General features: G+C 44.5%; 1 protein-coding gene and 1 pseudogene across 3 annotated transcripts; one reads left to right on the top strand and one right to left on the bottom strand.

The window, feature by feature from the left end:
* Positions 1–621: 621 nt before the first annotated feature.
* On the bottom strand, positions 622–17,204 carry CCR9 (C-C motif chemokine receptor 9). 3 transcript variants are annotated; one of them, XM_003950087.5, is made up of 3 exons: positions 17,092–17,204; positions 8,851–8,899; positions 622–2,981 (listed from the first exon to the last, which is right to left on the bottom strand). In XM_003950087.5, exons 2-3 carry the CDS (start codon positions 8,869–8,871, stop codon positions 1,893–1,895), a joined length of 1,110 nt encoding a protein of 369 aa, XP_003950136.1. In that variant the 5' UTR covers positions 8,872–8,899; positions 17,092–17,204; the 3' UTR covers positions 622–1,892. The 3 variants fall into 3 exon arrangements, with proteins under 3 accessions (XP_003950136.1, XP_063662826.1, XP_001148103.1); XM_063806756.1 differs by lacking the exon at positions 17,092–17,204 and adding an exon at positions 9,505–9,590; XM_001148103.7 differs by lacking the exon at positions 8,851–8,899.
* A 2,431-nt stretch (positions 17,205–19,635) lies between these two features.
* On the top strand, positions 19,636–20,213 carry LOC100611385 (succinate dehydrogenase [ubiquinone] cytochrome b small subunit, mitochondrial-like; annotated as a pseudogene).
* The last annotated feature ends 2,835 nt before the right edge of the window (positions 20,214–23,048 follow it).

Here is a 23,048-nt window from a genome sequence, read left to right as displayed (position 1 = left end):
GTGCTGGGCCCACGTTGATCTGCTGGTCCCAGGCCAATGTTTTCTTCCCACCCACTGCCCCCTCACGGGCAGCATGTTGATGGGGTAGCAAGGCCTGCGCTTCACCCCTTCGCCCTCCCTGGCTGCTGCCCATGTCTGCTCACTTTATTCCTCATTCTCCTGTGCTTTAGAAGTGGGCAGGGAGAAAAAGGGTGAAATGGCAGGGTCCAGTGCTTTTGTCTCCCCTTTGGGAAGGGATGGCGTTGGAACGGAAACCACAGCGATCCACAAGGCACTGGGGAAATTAGATGCTTCCTCTAAAGCAAGTGGCAAAGCCAGGGGTGGTTTACTGTGCTGTTCCAATAGTCCTCCTTGGAAATTCCATTTGACTAACACGGAAAAGCCTGAGGAGTAAGTTTGGACAGAGGAGAAATAAAAACTTGTCAGCCGTGATGGTTTTAAGGTATTTGGAGATCTTATTTCCTTATCCCCATTGCTTACTCTTCACACTTTTTTTTAAAGACTAGTCAATTGCAGTAGAGAGAAGCAGGGAAAGTAGAACAAGGAGTTCAATCTGTAACTGAGTGTGAACAATCCGATTGAGATAGCTCACTACCTTCAGACCAGCCTTCACACTCTTAATGTATCTATTTGATCTTTAATTGCACACACTTAAAATATTGAGACAGGGTAAAGAAAGTGACAAGTAATTAATGCTTCATATACACATTAAAAGGCACTTTTCCAATATGTGAAATATTTTCAAAGGTGATGCATTTTGCCAAATCATGAAAAGAAAGACACAAAAGATGCAAAGGTGAATTCCATTACTTATTTTTTTCAGCCTAATCTCTAAGTTAAAAGCTTTTAAAATGTTGCCACTATAGAGTAAGAAAAGGAGAAGCATGGAAGTAAATAGCCTTCCAGCAAGGCCTGCGCTTCACCCCTTTGCCCTCCCTGGCTGCTGCCCATATCTGCTCACTGTATTCCTCAGAATAAAGTGGGCCTCAGAAAGAAGAGGGCCAAGAGAACCAGCCCATTTTCTAGGGAGCAGACGGTGGACCCAAAGCAAGTGCCACTCAACAGAACAAGCCTACAACAGGGCCAAGGCTGGCTCCTGCGAACCCAGCTGTTATAATCTCCCTGCTCAGGCCATGGAGAGACACTGTCACCATACCAAGGAATAAGCGGAATCCTTGTCTAGGTTAAAACCTCCAGCAGGACACAGAAATGGATTGGAAGCCAACAGACTTTGGATGCCTTGTGGGTGGGGTCAGTTGTCCCGGGGTTCACTGGCCAGACCTGCAGATCGTTTCAAAATCAGAACAAGGACCTTCACTGGCCCAGAACAGAAGAAGGAGAACAGAAGGAAATTAGGTCTGAGATTGCCTGGAAAGGTTCTAGATCAGGAATCTATAAGACCTGGCATGGGTTATCAGGCTCAAGAGCAGGGTAGAAAACTTCCCAAAGATGGACATTTTCACGAAACTTTCTGCTTTTGCGGTCTGTAGCAGCAGCCAGTGCTTCTGTGTCCCCTTTTGGAAGAGGCAGCATGAGAACTGAAGCCACAGAAGTTCACAGTGCATGGAGAAAATCCAAGGGCTCCTCCAGAGGCAGCGGCATTGATGCTCCGGCGAGTGGCAAAGCCAGGGTGCTCCACAGTGCTGATCCTTAGTCCTCCTTTGAGAATTGCAGGCATTACAGTCAAGAGCCAATCAACAGCCTCCTGGACTAGTCAGTTGATTTTGAAATATTTGCTTTGGCAAATTCTGACTACAAGTAATCATATAGTTCAGATTCATCCCTTTCTGAGTTTTCTTTTCTCTTTCACTCTCTCTGGTCCCATCAGTGGGGAAACTGTTTCTGTATTTCTCATTTCTTCCAAAAGAACCATGCACCTCAGAGAAGACCCCTCAGAGGGAGAGTGCTCCTGAGGTTGTCTCCAGCAACATAGACGACAGCTTCAAGCTTCCCTCTCTCCTTGTAAATGAAACCCACTGGGCCTGGCTGATGCAACCCAAGTTCTTCAGGGTTTTCACAAGATCCCGGCGGAATCTCTCACCCACAAAAACATAGAGAACAGGGTTCAGGCAACTGTGGAAGAAGGCGATGGTCTGGGTGACCTGGAAGCAGATGTCAATGTTGGTGGAAACGGCACAGTTGGAGATGAACATGGCATAGGCGTCAATGGTCTGCACCAACAAAATGCAGTTGTAGGGAAACTGAGACAAGACAAAGACGGTCAGGACAGTGATGGTCACTTTTAGGGCTTTGTGCTTGGATGACTTCTTGGCTTGTATCAGGGTGTGAATGATGATGGTGTAGCAGCAAGCCATGACCACGAAGGGAAGGAAGAACCCCAGAATGACCTTCAGGGTCAAGACAGCTGACTTCAGTTTGGTGCTCTCGTCGCTAGGGTAAACCATGGTGCAGATAGCAATGCCGGATTCCTCCTTGATTTGGCTGTATAAGATTTCTGGGATGCAGAGAGCAGCTGCCAATACCCAGATGGTAAAGCAAACCATTTTGCTGTACAAAAGCCTTTTCTCCCTCCAAGTATGTGCTCTCATGGCCTGGGCAATGGCAATGTACCTGTCCACGCTGATGCACATGATCAGCAACACACAGCTGTAGAAGTTCATCTTGTACATACTGTTGACCACCTTGCACATGAAGGTCTGGAACTTCCACTGGTCAGCAGCGGCAATGGCCCAGAAGGGAAGAGTGACAAGAAAGAGGAGGTCAGCAATCGCCAAATTCAAAAGGAACATGTCGGTCATGGTCTTCACTCTTGTGCAGTACCAGTAGACAAGGATAACCAGACTGTTGCCCAAGGCACCCACGATGAACACGAGCCAGTACAAGGGTGGGAGGAAATGGCTCGCAAACTGCCTGACATTGTTTTTCTCACAGTAGAAGTCAGTGAAGTTGAAGTTAACGTAGTCTTCCATGGAAGATGTGGATTCAGAGCCATAGTCATCAGCCATGTTAGGAATAGGGCTCTGCAAGGGGACACAAGATGGCATTAGGTCAAGGAAAATATTTTGAAGGTCCTGTCTGATGGCAGAGGCATGGACCTCTTGACCCTTCCAACCCCAAACACCTATGATAAGGCCAAAGACACGTAGGCATTCTGAGGACATCTGCTTGGGTTGTGACATATTTATTTATTCAACAGATGTTTATTAAGCACATACTGTATGTTGGCTACTGTGCTATCTGCCAAAGAAACCATAATAAATAAGTCAGATGTGTGGCTTCACTCTCAGGAAACTTACCTACCCATAGAGCAACCAGACACACAAATGAACATTTATAGTGTGCATGCCAAGTGCTCTGATGGGGTAAGAGTGCCTCCACACTACTGATGGGCAGTTTTATCAAACTGTGATATGACTGCGATCGTACTTCTCCTATCTATTCAGTTTTTCACTGACCCTAAAAAGGTCAGCAAGGGCTCTTAAACTCATCTGGATCCCAGTCCCCTGAGTTTCCTGAAAGCTCCGGGAGCACCAGCATACACCCACATACACATGCACATACACATACACACACAGACACTCTCAACCCTACGTACACACACAAGCACCATGACCTGCTCTATAGTTAGCAGGACCCGTGGTCCAAAAATTATTAGGAATTTCAACACATCCAGCATTCAATCAAACAAGCAGCACTTCTAAGCACAGGGCCCCTGTGTGACTGTGTGGGTTGCACAGCCATGAAGCTGGCCCCAACAAGCACACACACTCATATGTACATGCATACACATAATACATGCACTTGCACATGCTCTCGTACACAAACATGCCAACACTCATGCTCACATACACATAGGTACACACTCATGCATGCACACATATATACACACATATACGCGCATACACACACACACTTCTTACACTTTTTCTGGGTTCCTGAAGCAGAAGCCATCCTAAAACCCCTGCTACGGAAACAGGAAATGAGGTCTGGAAATGAGACCCTGAGATGTAAGCCCTTGAGTCAAACCTGGGGTGGGAGGTAATGAAGGATGTGGACTGCCGATGGAGGAGGAGGGGAGAGTCCGTGCCACGCCTGCTACATTCCTTCCAAAACCTCTGCCCGCAGATCCTCAAGCACTCTCACTTCCCACCAGTTTCCTTCTGAGGGCTCCCATTAGGACTCCCAAATTCCACCAGGGACTACCAGCTCTCACTCCCTTTCCTTGAGGGACATTCCTTGCCAAATCTCATCTCTACTTTTATTTATCCTGAGGCAAATGCAATAGTTCAATTTATCTGGATACATTTGGACTAGAAGTCACCCCAAATCCACAATAAGTTTTTATTTTGTTTTGAACAGTTAATATTAACAAATATATAAGTACAAAGATGATTTTGTGTACTTAAATGTTTATATTTAAATAGCAAAATATTCTCTACCTCCTGTTAGCTGGGCTCTCCCTATCTGTATACATTGTAATATCCATCTATTTCTAGTAGATCTGACTAGCGTTTCCCAAACCATGTTTTAGGTGGAACACTAATGGTTAAAATAGTTGAGAATCTTTGCATATTCCTTCTCTGAAATTCACAATACTCCTGAGGACATTGAAGGATCTGAAAAGTCCTACAAAACTCGTTTTATTTATTTGTTTGTTTGTTTTGAGATGGAGTTTTGCTCTTGCTGCCCAGGCTGGAGTGCAATGGCGCCATCTCGGCTCACTGCAACCTCCGCCTCCCAGGTTCAAGCGATTCTCCTGCCTCAGCCTCCTGAGTAGCTGGGATTACAGGCGTGTGCCACCATGCCTGGCTAATTTTTGTATTTTTAGTAGAGACAGGATTTCACCATGTTGGTCAGGCTGGTCTCGAACTTCTGACCTCGTAATCCACCCACTTTGGCCTCCGAAAGTGCTGGCATTACAGGCGTGAGCCGCCGTGCCCGGCCCAGAAGTTGTTTTATTTTAATTGCACATTAGCACAGTAAAGACTCTGAGAAATCCTTCAGAATCTGTTGAATTTTGTTTAACAATGTTTTCTAAATTTATTGGAACATAGAACCTGTTGTGTGTGTGTTTGTGGAGGGCTTCTTAGATATCAGGGCTCACTGAATTGATTGATAAAGGACAGTAGATGTTAGTCCTATTTGGGCCCTGGCTGGCAGGAAGTAGCAGGGGGACCCAAGGTAACTTGGATGACAACTGGGAAAATCTGACATCTAGTCCTGACTCCATCTCCAATATGTGAGCAAGAGAAAATCCTATTGCAAAGAGAGGGACCCAGGAGCAGGATCCCGGAGGCGGCTCTTCAGGCCAGGGCAGCTGAAAATGGCCCACAAACGCAAAGAACTAAAGAAAACTCGTCTCCCTATTTTATATGTGATTAGTCCCTTGGCTTGATTAATCCATTTCAGTTTACACTTAGAGATGTTTCTTCTAGCATTGGCCCTTGTCTGGAAACCCAGTCTCTCGAGAGGACAGACCTCCTAGGTGACACACATTTTAGAAACATGCCAGGAGAATCCTCCCAACGCTGGACACGGGAACCAGCTGCAATCATGGCCCCACTAAGGCAGTCGTCCTGTAGGAGGTGAGGTTTGAGTGGACTTTGAGTGAAAGAAGAACTTGAGAATAGAAGGAAGATTGTGAAGAGCATGGAGACCCCACAATGGACATCACAGCAGGTTTAAGAGGTTGGGAGGATGACCTTTTGGAGGACTCTCAGTAAAACAATGCAGATGAGCAAGTACCGACTGTGAATCCACACAATGAATAAGTGCTAAACTTGCTTTTGAAGTTTTTTTTTTTTTGTTATTTGTGGATTGGTGTTTTGTGTGTTGTGTGTTTTTTTTTTTTTTTTTTTTTTTTTTGGTCAAATAGCTTTAATAGACTCTCACATGAGCCTGAGCCCACGGCTGTGAAGCAAATCGCAAGCAGCCTCACAGATGAGGGCCCAGGGGTCTTGCTGCCTGGAGTTGCTTCTCCGGTCCAGCAAGCCTGCTCTCCTCCTGCTGCAGCTCCAGGTAGCGAGGAGCAGCACGGATTTTAAAGACATGTTAAGAGGAAGACAGACAAGGAAGAAAGAAGAAGGCAAGGGAGGGAAGAGGGCATGCTTGGCAGAAGGACAAGCACAAGGGATGACTTTGGTTCCTAGGGAACAAATGAGAGGGGGCAGGTGGGAAGGCCAGCATCACTTAGCTGTGTTAGTCCTGGGCTAAGGTGCTGGAAGGAGATGGATTCCTGGGCCAGCGAGGGAAGGTGATCTGGAGCGGGGCCTGGAGGAGACTGCAGGAGCAGAACAGGAGAAATTGTGCAGAAATCCCAGGACCTGGGTGACCCAGCTTTCTCCACTGCCCGGTGAGCAGGCACAGCTAACAATCCCAAGACTGAATCCCAGACAAGGACATTGTGTCCTGCTGGAAGCCCAGGGGGCATAGTTTTTCTGCTGGGTGAGAATTAAGGACCTCGTGCTTTTGCATGAAGTTACTTAGTTAGTTAGGTTAGGGACTCCCCAGGCATATTTTTTAAGTGATTGAATTTTACACCCCAAATCTAGATTTATATAAAATTTGTCAGGACCACGAGAGGAATCCTGGAACAACACCCCCTGTGTCACGACTCACACTCACAGTTTTGCACATGCCTGATGGATCTTAGACATCAAATCCTCTGGAAATCCCTCAGTAAATGTAAACAAACCTCAGTGCACAGCCAGGGCAAGGGGCCCATCCTGCCTGTCTGTGTCCTGGCAAGCCTCTGAGCCCACAGGCTGTTGCTCCCACACAGGCACGTCCTCTTCCCTCAGGAGTCCTGGGCTCAGAAGCAGCAGCCCAGGCATCCCAGTTGGGAACACCCAGAGCAGGAAGAAGTTCCCAGAGCTTTCCAGGGCCTCCTTCTCTGGCTCATGTGTTCTCTGGAAACCCTCAGCCAAACCCAGGCTCAAGATGCCCCTCTCTGGGGAATGGACAGAGAAAGGGCAGGGACTGTGCTTGCCAAGGCTTCCATTGTGCCTTAGCACCAAGAATGGGCACAAGGCAATGGGGGAGATGGAATAAGAGAGGGCACAAGGAGGAGGGAGGTGGGGAAAAAATGAATTTGTTATCAGCAGGGACTCTGGCAGACACCTTGGCCCCACACTTGAGAAAGTATTAAATCCCAACATTGAGACCTGGATTTCAGTGCTTTGACATTCACCCTGAGGGAGGAACCCAGCAAAGCAATGATTGCCAACAGCACCCCTCAAGGGCTCTTCCTCCAAATTTCTATGAGACCTTGAACCCTCAAACCACCTTCCCCAGTCTAGGTCTCCTCATCTGTAAAAAAGGACTCTGCCTTTACTGTGACGCTGAGGGAATGTGGGGCACCTGCATGGGTGACTGGCCCAGCACATCCTCAGAAAGGTGGCCACAGGGTGCCACGGCTACTTTCCATGGAATATGGGAGTCAGGGCCACAGGGGTCCCATCTTCTTCCCATTTAGATGGCGCCAGACTCCTCTGACAAGAGAAGGTCATTACTGAGGTGCAGTTTCCTTCTTATCTGGGGCTGCTTTGCAGAGTTGGCTATTATCCAAGATCCCAAATGATAAAAGCAAATGACTGGCAAGCTCAGAAGCAGCCCTGGCTCTGCTGCCTTCATCTACTTCTGTTTCCACAGCCTCAGGGATTGAAAGGTGAATTTAATGCAGGAGAAACTGAAGAGTCTACTTTTTGTCAGAATAATAGTTACTTCACCAGGACCAAATTAATTACTTTTTTGTTGTTATGGATATAGGTGCAATTAGGTAACTATACATATGTAATACTAATGAATCATTAGCATATCATAAATAATTTAGTTGATAAACTGTTTCAACCACCACTCTCCATAGATCATGGAAACCTACAATGTACTGTGAGGCAGTTTGTTAGCCCTCCTGCTAGGAAGTCTGGATTTCAATTATCTACATGTAAAACCCAGGCTTTCCCTTGGAGAAGAGCAAAATCAAAGCCCTTAGGTAATTTTATAAAGCATTTATGAATGTTACAAAAGCATGGGAAATTAATTTGATTCTACACTTAATTACATTTGGCTGTAAAAGAAAAAAAGATTCTCTGGATTATGATTTGACTCACTGATTTTTTTTTTTTTTTTTTTAAGACAGAGTCTCGCTCTGTTGCCCAGGCTGGAGTGCAATGGCGTGATCTTGGCTCACTGCAACCTCCACCTCCCAGGCTCAAGCGACTCTCGTGCCTCAGCCTCCCAAGTAGCTGGGATTACATGTGCATGCCACCACACCTAGCTATTTTTGTATTTTTAGTAGAGATGGGGTTTTGCCATGTTGGGCAGGCTGGTCTTGAAATCCTGGCCTCGGCCAGGTGATCCGCCCGCCTCTGCCTCCCAAAGTGCTGGGATTACAGGCGTGAGCTACCACGCCCAGACTGACTCACTAATTTTTGCTCAGCTCTTGGTCTCTTTCAGGGTAATGTATACTGTTACGTGTTTTCATAAGGTCTACATAATGTTATGCAAGAAATACAACTAATGTGCCCACCATGGGTTTTTTAAAAGCAAATTACATGAATTCTCCCTTTGCCTCATTTGTCTGAGTTTTAGAACAGGCATATGGAACTAAGCACACCCTAGTTAAAGATGGTTAAAAATCCTTAGCTGTTTATAACACCACATTTTCCTCTGTCTCCACAACATACCCCAAAGCATAGCTGCCTCTTTGCATTTGCAAAACCCTCTGTGCTGGACAACAACCTACCCAGCAATGCGCATTGCCAGGCAGAGATCTTACCCTGGGAAACCACACAGATAAATCCTTCCCCCACAGTGGATCCTTCCCACACCCCCTAAAAAGGGAAGATGAGTGTGTGTTTTGAGGAGCCAGAGGAGCACGGCTGTACTCACTGTGAAGTCTGTGGGTGTCATGGTGGGTCAGTCAGATGCAAGCCTGCTCCTGGAAAAGGGACAAAAATCAAAAAGTGGACTGGCTTGTAAACGAATAGTAACAACCAAATGCCAAAAAGATGGAGATTAAATTTTAAATCTGTTTATTCTTCTGAAAAAAATATTCCAAGCAGGAGTTAGAGTCTATATAGTATTCTAGATTTCAGAATCATCTGAGTAGTCCACACAGAAATGAATGAACCTCTCCTTTGAAGTTATCATTCACTTCTTTGACTCTGAGGGTCACCTGATTCTAGCATTTGTTTTCTTTCTACTTAGACAATAATTAGTACATCTCCCATCCACAAATGAGGAATGGCAGGTGGGCTGTTACATTTTTCCCAGCTCATCCTTTCTACATTAGCTCCCTTTCCCTTGATTCAGCTTGTCTGTCAAGTCCTGTTTTGCTGACTGGTTCCCCTTCCCCCTGCTCTATCAGCTAAGGGACTCACCGAAGCTAACAGGACAGTGGTCGCTTTGAGAATGCCCTGGGCTCTGGACTCCCCAGGAAAAGGGCCTTTGAGTAACCAGGTGGCAAGAAGAACATGAGGGCTGGGTGGTGCCCACTGGGGTTGGGGCCCCCTCCCTAAAAGACCCGGTGCCCCCAGAACCCACCTTTCTCCTCTTTACCCTGACTTCAGCAGGAAAAGGAAGTCCTAGGTTTGTGTACTGAAGAAAAATGAGTTCTAGTTCCCTAATGCACAGGGCCTCGGAACTGACTGAAATAAATCTCGAGTTGTCATTTTCATGTGTTTTGAATTTCTTTAAAGCCCACCCCTACATAACCAAAGAAACAACAGCTTGACTGCCTTCGAGGACGGAGTCTGTGCCTGAGCCGGGGCATTTCCTTTTATACCCTTAGCGAGTACATTTCAAGGAAACCTGTCCAGCATCACACCCCAAGGTTCTCGAAAAAAATAGTCTCTTTCATAAATCCTATAAAGCCAACCTGTTGGCTTCCTTTCCATAACAACATCATGACCCCACCCTGCTTTTCTGAAAGTACAGTGGTTTCCAATGCATAATGTGTGGTAAAACCACTTTGGAAAACTGGCAGTTTCTTAAGACGTTATACATGCACTCACCATGTGATCCAGTCATCCCACTCCTAAGTATTCACCCAAGAAAATTGTAAGTATATGTCCCCATAAAGACTAGTATGTGAATGTTCATTACAGCTTTACTCTGTGGTAGCCAAAAACTGATAACAGCCTAAATGTCCATCAAGTAGTAAATGGATAAGTTAACTGTGAAATATCCATCCAATGGAATAGGGAATGAATGACCGATTCACACAGCAACATGGACAAGTCTCCAAACAATTATGCCAAGTAGCCAGACCAAAGGGAGTTCATACTGTATGATTTCACTTGTATAAAACTCTAGATAATGCAAACTAATCTATACTGACGGAAAGCAGAATCACTGATGTCCTGGCAATAGAGAGAGAGAGAAGGGGAGGTGGCTGGGCATGGAGGCTTACGCCTATAACCCCAGCACTTTGGGAGGCCAAGGTGGGTAGATCACCTGAGGTTGGGAGTTCGAGACCAGTCTGGCCAACGTGGTGAAACCCCATTTCTATAAAAATACAAAAAATTAGCCAGGTGTGGTGGTGTGCGCCTGTAGTCTCAGCTACTCAGGAGGCTGAGGCAGGAGGATCACTTGAACCTGGGAGGCAGAGGTTGCAGTGAGCCAAGATTGCACCACTGCACTCCAGCCTGGGTGACAGAGCAAGACTCCATCTCAAACAAAAAAAAAAAAAAAGAGAGAGAGAGAGAGAAGGGGAGTGTGGGAGGGCAGGAGGGCAGGTGGGTACAAAGGAAACCTCAGTGGGGGATAAATATGTTCACTGTCTGGGTTGTGTGAGAGCTTCGCAAGGGTGTATGTATGTCAGAACTTACATTCTGCATTTTAATATTTGCAGTTTATTATAATTGGACCTCAATAAAGCTGTTCAAGTAAGGCAGGGAAAAGCAAAGTACGATGAAAACATTCTGGCACTTCACTTCTCAGTGTCATCTCCGGCTGTCAGCAGGCCCTGAGGAGGAAAGCAACCAGAACTTCCTCCTGGTAACCTCTCTGCTGGTAGCTTTTCAAAAGTGCACTGGAGTGCCTTGTGCTGTTGTAGCCAACTTGAGAGATCACTACGGACCCACGTGGGTTTTTTTTGTTTTGGTTTGTTTTTGTGGGTTTTTTCCTTTTATTTTAGCTTCAGGGGTATATGTGCAGGTTTGTCATATAGGTAAATTGCGCGTCATGGGGGCTTGGTGTATAGATTATTTCGCCACCCAGGTTAATAAGCATAGTACCTGACTGGTAGATAGGTTTTTTATCCTCACCCTCCTACCTCCCTCCTTCCTCAAGGAGGTCCCAGTGTCTGTTGTTCCCTTTTTTGTGTCCATATGTACTCAACATTTAGCTCCCATTTATAAATGAGAACATGTGACATTTGTTTTTCTGTTCTGTGTTAATTCACTTAGGATAATGGCCTCCAGTTCCATCTATGTTGCTTCAAAGGACATGATTTTGTTCTTTTTTATGGCTGTGTAGTATTCCATGATGTATATGTACCACATTTTCCTTATCCAGTCTATCGTTGATGAACATTTAGGTTGCTTCCATGTTTTTGCTATTGTGAATAGTGTTGGAATGAACATACATGTTCACATGTCTTTATACCCATATGTTTTTAAGATTAAATTAGATAGATAGACAATTTGTATATGTATATGTATGTGTGTTTCACATACATGTTTCCTGGCTCTGTCTGCTGAGAGGACCTAAAAGCAATGATACACAGCATAATTAGCGCCTAGTGCCCTGATCTTGGAATCTAAATATCTTTCTCCACTAAACAGCCAGGGCTCCCTGGAGACATGTAACTACATGTTGATGGTGTTGGATTTGAAGACCGGCTAAGTTGGTCTTCAAACCCCATACCACCAACATGGAAGCAAACCAGTGTCACATTTGTCCTAAAGAGTTGAGGAGGGAAGACACATCATCTTTATTCCTGGAAAAAAAGGTCAACCTAAATCAAAGAATGAGGAAGCATCAGAAAAACCCAAAATGAAGGACTTTCTGCAAAGTAATTGGCCAAATATCAAGGTCAAGTGAGACAAAGAAAAACTGAGAAACCATCTCAGGTTGAAGGAGACTAAAGAGACAGGACAAGTAGATGCAAGGCAAGAACCTGGATTTGGTCCTGGAGTGGGGAAAAAAAATAATTGTGAAGGACATTACTGGGAAATTAAGGGCATTACAATAGGTGCTGTGAATTTGATGATAGTGCTGCATCTGGGTTAAATTTCCTGATTTTGCTGACTGCATTGTGGTTTTACAGGAGAATGCCCCTGTTCTTAGGAATTATCCCCTGAAGTATTTAGGGGCAAAAGAGAACAGTGTCTTTGGCATATTCTCAAAGGATTCAAAAAATAAGCAAAAAATGCAAAAAATTAATGAAAACATATGTATATAGAGAGAAGGAGAATAATAAAGCCAGTAGGACAAAATGAAAACAATGGTTTGGGTGAAGGGTTTATAAGCATTCTTTACACAATTCTTCACTTTTCAGTGAGCTTGAAATTAGATACAAGTAAGACTCACAATAAATTTTTAGAAGAAGAGAAAAAAATGTTTTGGCAATTGACCCTAAGACACAAGAAAGCCTGGAACAGGACTGTGTCTGAAATAAAAATGAGTAGCCCCAGCCTCCGGCCGTGACCTTACCCAGCCACCTGGGCATGCACCGAATTTCACTGCAGCCCTCTGGGGGCCAGGAAAACACTGACATTTATCTGAAAAATGACTTTTTTTGTTACAAAAGTAACACACATGTTTGCAGGAAATTTGACAAATACAGAAAAGCCGAGAGGAGAAAATCAAAATCACCCGTAATCTTCCTACCTTAAAATAACCACTTTTAACTTTCTGTTGTTTTCCCTCCCAGCCGTGTTTCTATGCATTCGTACACTTTGAACTTTTATTTTCTTTTTCCCACCTAACGGATTATGAACATTTCTTTCATCATTAAACATTCTTCAGACAGGTGAAGGCATCAGCTACCTGGCATTCCGACAGGGGCTGTGCCCCAATTCATTTAAACATTCCCCTCTGTGGGGCAATTCACCTGCTTCTAACTTCTTTTTATAGTTATTTTGAAATATTTCCCAGGTGAATGAAAGATGCATTTTCTTCAGAAAGGTTGTATTCTGCCCCTTTCCTCCTAAGCCGAAGAACCAAGAACTTTCCCCAGGCAGTATTTCTGAACGGTTCTGACATCTTCAGCTCTGTGGAGTGATTGCTTCCTGCTTGGCATGACTCCAGGTGCCATCAAGAAGCCCAGTGAGCCTCTGTTTTGAAACAAGAAACTCACCCAGCAAGCAGAAAAGCAGCCACTTTGGAGCTGAGCATTACTCTTCTTTTTTTTCCCCCAGATGAAAAATGCCCAGTTGATTTTGGAAGACCTCAACTCAGCAAATTTTATTTTATTACAGCTTGGGGAATACGGAGGTTGATTTTTGAGATATCAATTAGAAAACACTTTATATATGTTATATATATATGTTATATATATGTTATATATATATATTTATATAAATATATATATATTTCTAATACCCAGGGCTTATGTCACCTCCTTTTTGCTTTCATGAAAGGATTGAATATTAATCATGTAATACCTGAGAAAAATTCCCAAAGAAAGAAACCACAAAAAGAAGAAAGAATGGCTTTGGTTATAGTGAATGATAGCAAGTTTCAGATTGGAAATAGCAATAGATGGTAACAACATTGGTAAGAGTTTGGAAAAAAGGCCTCCACACTGCTGTGAGGAGTATAAATTTATGTGATCTTTTTGGAGGGTTAAGCCATATCTGTCAAAATTTACAAAGCACAACATCTCTGACTCTGCAGCACATCTGCTTGGAATTTGCCCTACTGGTATTCTCACAAAAGAACACAAGGGTCCAGGTATAGGGATATATGTTGGAGCAGAACAAAAATTGGAAAACAACTTAAATATTCAGCAATTGGTAATATTATGACACATCAATCCAATAAACCACGTGTAGCCAATAAACAAGGATGGTCCTCATGCCGATAGAAAAGAGGTCCTCAAGACTATAAGATTAAAATGCAACATGTAGGAAGACTTATGTTGTGTGATCTTTAAAAAAAAAAAAAATAGAAAAAGACATACACTGCACTGCTCACCAGCACCGAAACATTTTCTGGAAGGAGACTGAACCACGATGACCAGTGCAAAATGAACTTTCATGTTGTCATTTAGATTTTGCAAACTATTTAAATATCTTACCAAGTGTGTAAAATTTTATTTTAAGAGCTGTCATAAAAATAACTTGTCATATTTAAAAAAAAAAGAAGAAGCCCAATGCTCTAACGTTCAGCACACCTGTTTACAAAACTCATCTAGAGGAGGAACTTGTAGCCTGCTCCAGCTACCGCAGAAAGAGCAAGTCTAGTAATTACATTCACCGAGGCTACTTTATGCAACTAAGTTGTACACTAGCTTTCTATAAAGGTTTGTCTTTATTTTTTTTAAAAAAAAGGTAATATATAAACACAAGCCAGGCAAGATGGCTCATGCCTGTAGTTCCAACACTTTGGGAGGCTGAGGTGGGAGCATCACTTGAAGCCAGGAATTTGAGATCAGCCTGGGCAACAGAGCAAGACCCCATCTCTACAAAAAATTTAAAAATATGCCAGGCATGGTTGCCTACCCTGTAGTCCCAGCTACTCAGCTGGCTGACGCAGGACAATCGCTTGAACCCAGGAGTTCAAGGCTGAAGTGAGCTAACATTTCACTGCTGCACTGCAGCCTGAGTGACAGAGCAAGACCCTGTCTCTAAAATAAATAAACAAATAGTATATATCATGTAATATATTATGGTGTATAATAGAATGTAATATATTACAGTTTATAAAATATGCATCTGCTTCTGGCTCATAGAAAATTTGGAGAGAGCCAAAGAGTAAAAACAGGACATACCCCTCCCTAGAGCCCACATCTAGAACCTCCACAGACAGCCTTGCCGTCTATTTCTCTTTCATTTTGTCAGAATACTTCTCAAATATTTTATTCTCCCAGCTACTAAGTCTCAGTGCTTGCTTTCATTTTCGTCTTGCCAGTGAGAAAGCGGGAAAAATATAGGGGGGAAAATCCCACATATGACCAAACATACTGAGAGTGAGGACCATCTCAGCGGTCTGTCGGGAGTGGATGGGCAGTTGACTCAGCACTGTGGCAAATCTCTCCCTTGCTGCTCAGTGAGGCCTTGTTGCAGGTGCCATGGGCCATCCATCAAACCCACTTATTCAATGTGCCTTGAGTACCTGATACATTTATTTGGCTTAAACAATGTGTAAGACATGATCCATGTCCTCAAGAAGCTTGCATTCAAATACACTGAGTAAGTCATGGCTGCAAATAACAACAAAGGGAAAGTGCTATGAGTTGTGGTAGGAATTGGAAGAAGGAGGTCATGTCTTTAGCTCTGGGGAAAATCCAGGAGGGCTTCATTGAAGAGGTGACATTTTTGCGGGTCCTTGAAGGCCGAAGAGCATGGAGACATGCAACGAGGGGAGGGAACATTGCTCCAGGGTGGGAAAACATATGCACTAAGGCATGAAAGTCAGAAAGCATGGGGTATGTGCAGGGACCTGGGAGATAAAGGAAGGGAGAGAGCTGCTAATTCTCCAAAAGAGAAAAGTGCCTATTAGAAAAGTTAGCTTGGAACCTCTTATTATCCAATCACTATTTTTGTATTCTCTAACATTCTTAAGTAGCCAACATGAAAATCAGCATGGGGTTATTGTGCACACAGCATCTCCCCACACTTATAGCCTCTGATGCTTACAGCACTAACATCAAATCAGATACTAACATGAGTCAGGAATGCAGGTCCTTACTTTGATCTTTGTACAATTTGCTACACGGAGCTTGAATCATCTCTTACATTTTTTCATAGCTCTGCTTTTTGTTCCCTACACGAGGCGGGGTCTCTGAGCCATCTATCAGATCCATCCACTCACCATGCCTGGATCAGATGCCTGCCAACCGCCCTGCAGGGGCTGCACGGGGCCCAGGGGCTCCCAACACAAGCCTGTGAGTGAGGCCTACACAAAGAGGCTTCAGAACAGATAAGCAGATATTGGAAGAAAAGGACTCTGAAATTCCAGATGCTGAAATAGTAAATTAGCTTTTGCTCGTTCAGGAAAGGGAGTAAGGAGATGGGATCCCACAGACTGGCTGCTGCACAGCCCTTCCGGTTCAGCACACAGTGACCACTCTCTGGATGGACTTGCCAGCCGTCTATGGAGTAACAGCTAATTCAGAACTAAAGAAGGTAGGTGTGTTTGAAAAGGCAAACCAGCATCCACTGATGAGTCATTTAAAATAACTTTTTGCTTTACTCTGATCATAAAGGAGTATTTTTACAATGCACAAAAAATCCCCAAAATGCCAACATACATAATATAGAAAATAAAAACTCCTGAAGCACCCTTTCCTAGTTTAGCCATTGTTACGTTTCTGAGATACTTCCTTTCTGACTTTTTCTCTGTAACACAACCTCACACACACACACACACACACGCACTTAATAGAAAGGAAATCAGACTACACATATAATCTTCTATCTTGCTTTCTAATTGCCCATCTTTCATGGATCACCTTCCATGCCAATTCAATATAGAACCGTATCATAGAATTGGATGGCTGCTGTGCATTCCATTGTCTAGATACATCACAATTCATTTAACCATTCGCCTCCTGACGCATAGTTTCCTTGTTTCCAGTTTTTCACTGCTACAAAGAATCCTTTCCATGGGGCAGTGTCTCAGACTCAAGGACCTCATGGGTGTGTCCTTTACCCCTGGCCACCATCTTGTCCCCCAGCACCTGCTTCTCCTTCCTTTAAGGTATAAATCACAGACTGCCTTAAGCCTAAGCTTCATGTATGGGAAGGGGGAGGGAGTTTTATTACTCGCCCTACAAGAAACCTGGGTTGGGCATCACCAATTCCCATTTACCTTCCTGGAAGTTTCTAGAAAAGTGACTGGTGCCCACGACCTCTGAACAAATGAGTGCAAGCCCAGGTTTTAGAAGCCATCATAGCAGCACACAACTGAGGGCCAAGATGACACTGGGTTGGGGGCAACAAGAAGAAGAGCAATACTCACTGTGGAGGGCGATGCAACTCTCCCGGGGACAGCAGGCACCACCAGCTCTCAGTGTCTGGGGAAAGAGCTGGGTTGCTCTCTGCCTGGGATGAGGGGCAGGCTTTGTGGGTTCTGAGCAGGCAGCTACCCGATAACAACACGAGAAAGGAAGCCAGGCCACCCCTGCCTGTGTTGTCACTGGTGGGGTAGCCCGAGAGGGTGGGGAGTCACCTGTGTAGCTTCCAGCAATCAGCGGAGTCAATCATTTGCAACCAGAAACAAAAAGCTGAAAACTGCTGGGATAAGGGGAAACTGTCTCGTCTGAAGACGCACATACAGACTGATGATCTAAGAGCAAATTCTCTTCCTAGACAGCACAGCTGCTTACAGGGAATGGGGAAATTGGAGGGTCCTATCGAGAGAAGTCAGCCTTGTCAGGCTTGCCAGAGGTGCACACTGATGAGATTTCTTTAGGTGGTGTCACCTGAGCAGGCCTGTATCAGATTACCACCCCGTGGCAGATGTAGCACTATCCATCGCAACATACCTTTTCTGGCCTTGACAGACGTACCAGAACCCCAGAGGGCTGTGCTATCCAACACAGTAGCTACTAGGCAGATGTGCCTATTTAAATTCAAATTAATTAAAGTGCTAACTAGGGCCAGTACAGTGGCTCACCTCTGTAGTCCCAGCACTCTGAGAGGCTGAGGCGGGCAGATCACTAGGCAGAGCCTAGGAGTTCAAGAACAGCCCGGACAACATGGTGAAACCTCATCTCTACAAAAAACACAAAAACAATTAGGCAGGCATGGTGGCCCATGCCTGTAGTCCCAGATACTCAGGGAAGCTGAGGTGGAAGGATCAGGAGGCAGAGGTTGTAGTGAGCCAAGATTGCACCACTGCACTCCACCCTGGGCAACAGACTGAGACCCTGTATCAAAAAAGAAAAATGTTTTAAGTGTTAACTAGTTTCTCAGTCATGCCAGGTACATTTCAAGTGCTCAATAGCCACATGCAGCTAGTGGCTATCCCAATGGACAATGCAGATATAGAACCTGTCCATCGTCGCCAACAGTGCTACTGAAAGGCACTACTTTAGAAAGTCTGCCTGTGAGATGTAGCTAGGAACACATGGAGTGCTGGAAAGCCACAGACACCTTCAAATTGGGGCAAATCTAGTAAGGTTTTGCACATCAGATACATTAACAAAGACAATACAATAAATTGTATTAATTACAGGTGTTTTGGTGAAACTTTGAAAAAAGCTAAATGTACAAAATATTGCATTTTTAATGAAGATCACAGACGAAGTCTTCCCATCCACTGCTACAGTGGGGACTTCAATCCTGATGTGATTAATGATTTCCTGTCATTGTTATGACAAAGATCCCTTTTATATATTTGTTCTGGGGGAAAATCACGACTACACTCTTGTGGATGTTAATTTCCACCTCTTGGTGTATTGATTGTCCCGAGGACTCAATGCTGCTCTGTCATGGTGTGGTACTCCCAGGCGCATGTCCCCTTCATCACCCTCAGTTCCTGTAGAGCAAAGGGATGCAGAAGGTGCACTTGGGTTTATCGTCTAAATGGAAAAAGGCCAACAAATAGGTCATCTGAAAGGTAGAGGGCATGCACAGTAAGAACGAAAGAGGTGTCTGATTCACCAGCCTTGAAGGAACGGCGGTGCGAGGGAGCCGTGAAATTCCCTTCCCTCGGCGGGCGCTCATTGCAAATGAATGGTGTCTGAAACTATACATAGCTGAGAACCAGCCAGATGCTCTGGCATCTCACTCCTCCCTCTCACTTGGCAAATAAAGACACAAAAGGAACTGGTGCTAGAGGGAAGAAGATGTTCCCTTACTTGACTTTCTTGGCTGAATTTGTTTCTCCCCCGTGTTTGATTGCGTCCTTGGAAAGCTTGCAGCGAGGTGAGACACGCACTATTGCAAGTGCCGTGGGTGAGGAAAAGCCTGTGCTTCTCCCTTCTCTTGACTCAGGCTGTTTCCTCATCAGGTAAGAGCATACAAGGTAGACACTGCTTGCCCCCAGACGTTGGAGTGAGGCTCGGGGGAGGAAGGAGGGTGAGGCTGGCGGTCAGGGAAGAGGAGAAGGGGTAAATGCACCGGGGTGGGAAGATTCCCTCCTCTGCACGGGTCCCCGTGGTCCAGGTGAGGTGGGGAAGCTTAGGTAGGTTCTTCCATCCAGGTCTGGAAGAGCTGCTCTAGAGCACTCACATGCCCTCTCCTGGGATGCAGAGAGAATCATGAGGCTGGGGAGAAGGGAAGACGCAAGGAAGTCATAGAGAGAACTTCCGCTTTCTCAAAGGAGCCTGTGCAAATGTGACTCCCTTTGCTGCAATCTAGTTTAGGTCCATTCCTGAAAAAAGCCCTATCCTCTTGTTTTCTTTGCCGCGTTTCTTTCTTTGCAACTAGAATTCAGAGCTGGGTGACAATAAAAGGTTGCTGGTCCCCTTTTCTAAGGGCTATTTCTCTCTTGCATTCTCACCCTGCCAAAGGTGAGTTCTGGAGGACAGGGCAGTATAAGCATACCCTGAGGGAAGAGATGGAGGTTCTCTAGAGGCTGAGTGCCCTCTGTGGTGCCCAAGGAGGCTGAGCTCTGTTCCTGCGAGCCCCAGTTGTCAGACCTGCTCAGATCTCAGGATTTCTTCAGGACCCAACCTACCCCAGAATGGCGTGGAGTGCAGCACATTCATTTGTCACTGAGCCACCTTTCTGGTTCCAAGGCTGCATCTTTCCACTGGACTAGTGAGAGGATTGTCAGTGTTTTGCTCCTGGGCCTGCTTCCAGCTGCTTAACTGAATCCTTGCTCTGTGATGGCCTACTCCGTGGCTGCAACTCTCACTCTTCATGGTCTTGGGGCCTTGGACAAGTTGTTCCTGACTGTGTTCATGGGGATGCATTGCAGAAAGCTGCCAAGGCAGGCCTTTTGGCACTTTCAGCTTTAGCCTTTGCTGGGCTTTGCTCTTTCAACTATCATGATGTGGGCATCTGCAAGGATGCTGCCACACTGTGGAAGCGCTGACCTTTTTGACTTACACTTTGAAGAACTAATGCATGCCTCTTTGCCTTCACTTTGTCACGCCATGCAACTCACAATAAGGAAGAAATAACAGATAAATCCATTGGTGGGAAGCCTTCTTCTCTTAATCACCAGACTATTTTCAGAATTTAAGCTTTGAGGAAAAGGTTTGAGAGGAATTATGTCCAAGAAATTGTGAGACTGAGGTCTGTATTCTGGTGAGTTAATGGGGTTGCCTCCCAGCTTCTTATAAGACTCACACATAACTCAACATGATATATGAGCTTTTGCCTTTGAATTTATCAATCTCTTAAAGAGAATCCAGCTTTATTACTATTACTACATGATCAAATTTCTTCTGTACTTGCCTTGGGAATAATGGGCAAAGAGAAATACTGTTAATTCATGAATAAAAACTTTGCAGAAAATGAGACCGTGTTTAATTTTCAAAAACTTCCCTCTCTATTCAGTAGACACCAGCTACTGATGGTTACATATTCTAGGGGAAGTTGAAAATTAGGAAATGCTGATATCTCACATTATGAATTTCTAAATCCTAGGAAGAAAAGCTTGGAATGCTTCTGAGTATAGCAAAGTTCCGTTTAAGGGCAAGGTCCGCCTTGTAGAAGTATCAAAATATTACAAATTCTAAACTGAGACTTCATTCTCAAATGTGTTTTACTTGTTCTAAAGTGATCTGTCCACAAATATAAAACTGTAAGTAATAAACTGTTATTTTCCCACTAGAGGAATCTCTAATACAAAAATGCATTCTATGAAAAGAAATTTTTTTTAAATATTAATAATAATAATAATAATAATAATAGCATCCCCTTTGGGTTATGGACCAAGTGCTGTACCTGGCAACTGAAGAGCATTTCAGGAATAACTGTGGACTAGAAACGGCAATCCACAACGCTGATACCTGTAACAGAGAAAAGACCCAAGCTGACTTTGTTGCAGGGGCCAACAGGAGTGCTGAGTCTGTTCATTACAATATATGATCAAGTCGGTTACCTCTTGTTCATTCCAATATACCAAGTGTCTAGCACAGTCTCTGGCACAGAAAAAATTAATTTTACTTCAGTCTTCTACTTTTTAGGTTCCCCAAATTGAAAACTACTATAGATTTGTAATCTTGTTCTCCTCCTTCCTTAGCCTCCTGTACATACTGGGAAAGTCATATTTCAAAAGCATATTGGGGTCTTTGGAAGAGGACAATGCTGTCTTTCTACTTTTCATTGATTAACACCTTATCTTGACTTGGAAAGCCAAAGTGTCTGGAGGCAGTTAGTAGTTGGTGGTGACATTATGATCAGTGCAGGTAAAAAGAGTCCTAGGTCCAAATTTCCAAGGAATAAAATCTGCAAGGACCCTTTTTTCCCCATTAATCCATGAGGAAAGGGACTATGTGGATACTGGCCATGGTTGAAGCCCAGCAGCACATTCTAGGAGAATATTAAACATCTTCTGACTAAATTAATGCAAAAAATTCACCTGATATAAGTCTTGAGGATCTAGAATAGAGCCATCTAATAGCACTTTCTGCAATGTGGGAATATTCTATAGCTATCTGTCCAGTGTGTGGCCACATATAGCTACTGAACATGACACTGTGGTTAGTGTGATCTTTTTAAAATCATTATTTAATTGGAATTAGCTTAAATGGAAATGTAAACAGCCAACGTGGCCAGTGGCCACCCTAGTGGATTGTACAGGTCCAGACCAACCTACTGTTCAGCAGCTAATATTTCTACCTCGGCTCTAGCCTTAGATAGCTCACATTATGATGCAAGCCAGGGCAGCTGGCCTGTGGCAGACTCACTCCCTTCTGCAAGGGGGTAAAGGGTGTGAGGCTGAGCTCTTCCTTCCCCAGTAGCACTCAAGCCAGGGCAGGCTTTAGCTATACTGGTTTTCTAGAATACCTGTAGATACTTTTAAGGGCAAGGTCCCTTAAAAGTATTTGTACACATTCTTCGTGTGTCGCAGTTAGTAATCAAAACCCTTAAAGGACAGGAATGAGGAGAAAGGAGTCATTTTTGCTAAATTCAGTTACCATGAATAGCCCTTGAAGGTCGCGGTGTCAGCTAGGAGGCAATTCTCAGAGAGTGAGAGAGAGAGAGGAGGAGGGGGCCCGCACCCTGCAGCAGCAGCAGGAATGGGAGGGACAGGACAGACATGGCCAAGTGCCCCTCAGGAGCTGCCAAATGATGAGATGTTGCAGGAGGAAGAGAACAAAACCAGTTGGAGGCTGTGGGAAGACTTGGGTATCTTTAACTGAGCAAGTGTGTGGGAGGAAATGTTGGTTTTGGCAGATAGTGATGCATGTAGCACTGGATGTGATATGGCTGAGGTGTTGAAGTGAAGGTGTCTAGCAGGTCGTTAGATATTCTCCACTGCAGCTCAGAGGGGAGGTCAAGAGTTCAGTGGTGTGGCTGCCAAGCTGCTGCAGAATGCAAGCTGTTTATAAGGGAAATATGTGTCATCCTCAACTCCTGAGGTTTTGTGCTTGCAGCACCTGAGTCATGAGACCAGTCAGAGGATTTTTTATTTTTATTTGTCTCATCTATTAATGATAAAAATCATCCCTTCTGCCCTCACACGCATTATCTCATTGGAAGATCTCATTGGAGTCCTTCATTCAACATGTACTTGTCAAGCTCCTACTATTTGCTGTCACTGTTCTAAGAGGTTGGATGTAGCAGTCAGCAAGACAGAGCACATTAAATAGCGACAAATGCCATGCAGAGAATCAGTACAGAGAGAGGTGATGGAGGGAGTGGCGTGGGAAGGGGGCCCTCACACTGGATGGTCTGGGAAAGGCCCACTACAGTAGTGACACTTAAGGCCTGAGTGACAAGAAGTTCCCATCAATGTGAAGATTGGAGCAGCCATTATCAGCAGAGGGAACAGTTGGCAGGAAGAATTTGACGTGT

The sequence above is a fragment of the Pan troglodytes genome, chromosome 2 (genome assembly GCF_028858775.2).
Source record: "Pan troglodytes isolate AG18354 chromosome 2, NHGRI_mPanTro3-v2.0_pri, whole genome shotgun sequence".
Taxonomy (NCBI): Eukaryota; Metazoa; Chordata; class Mammalia; order Primates; family Hominidae; genus Pan; species Pan troglodytes.
This window is presented reverse-complemented; position numbering and strand designations above follow the sequence as displayed.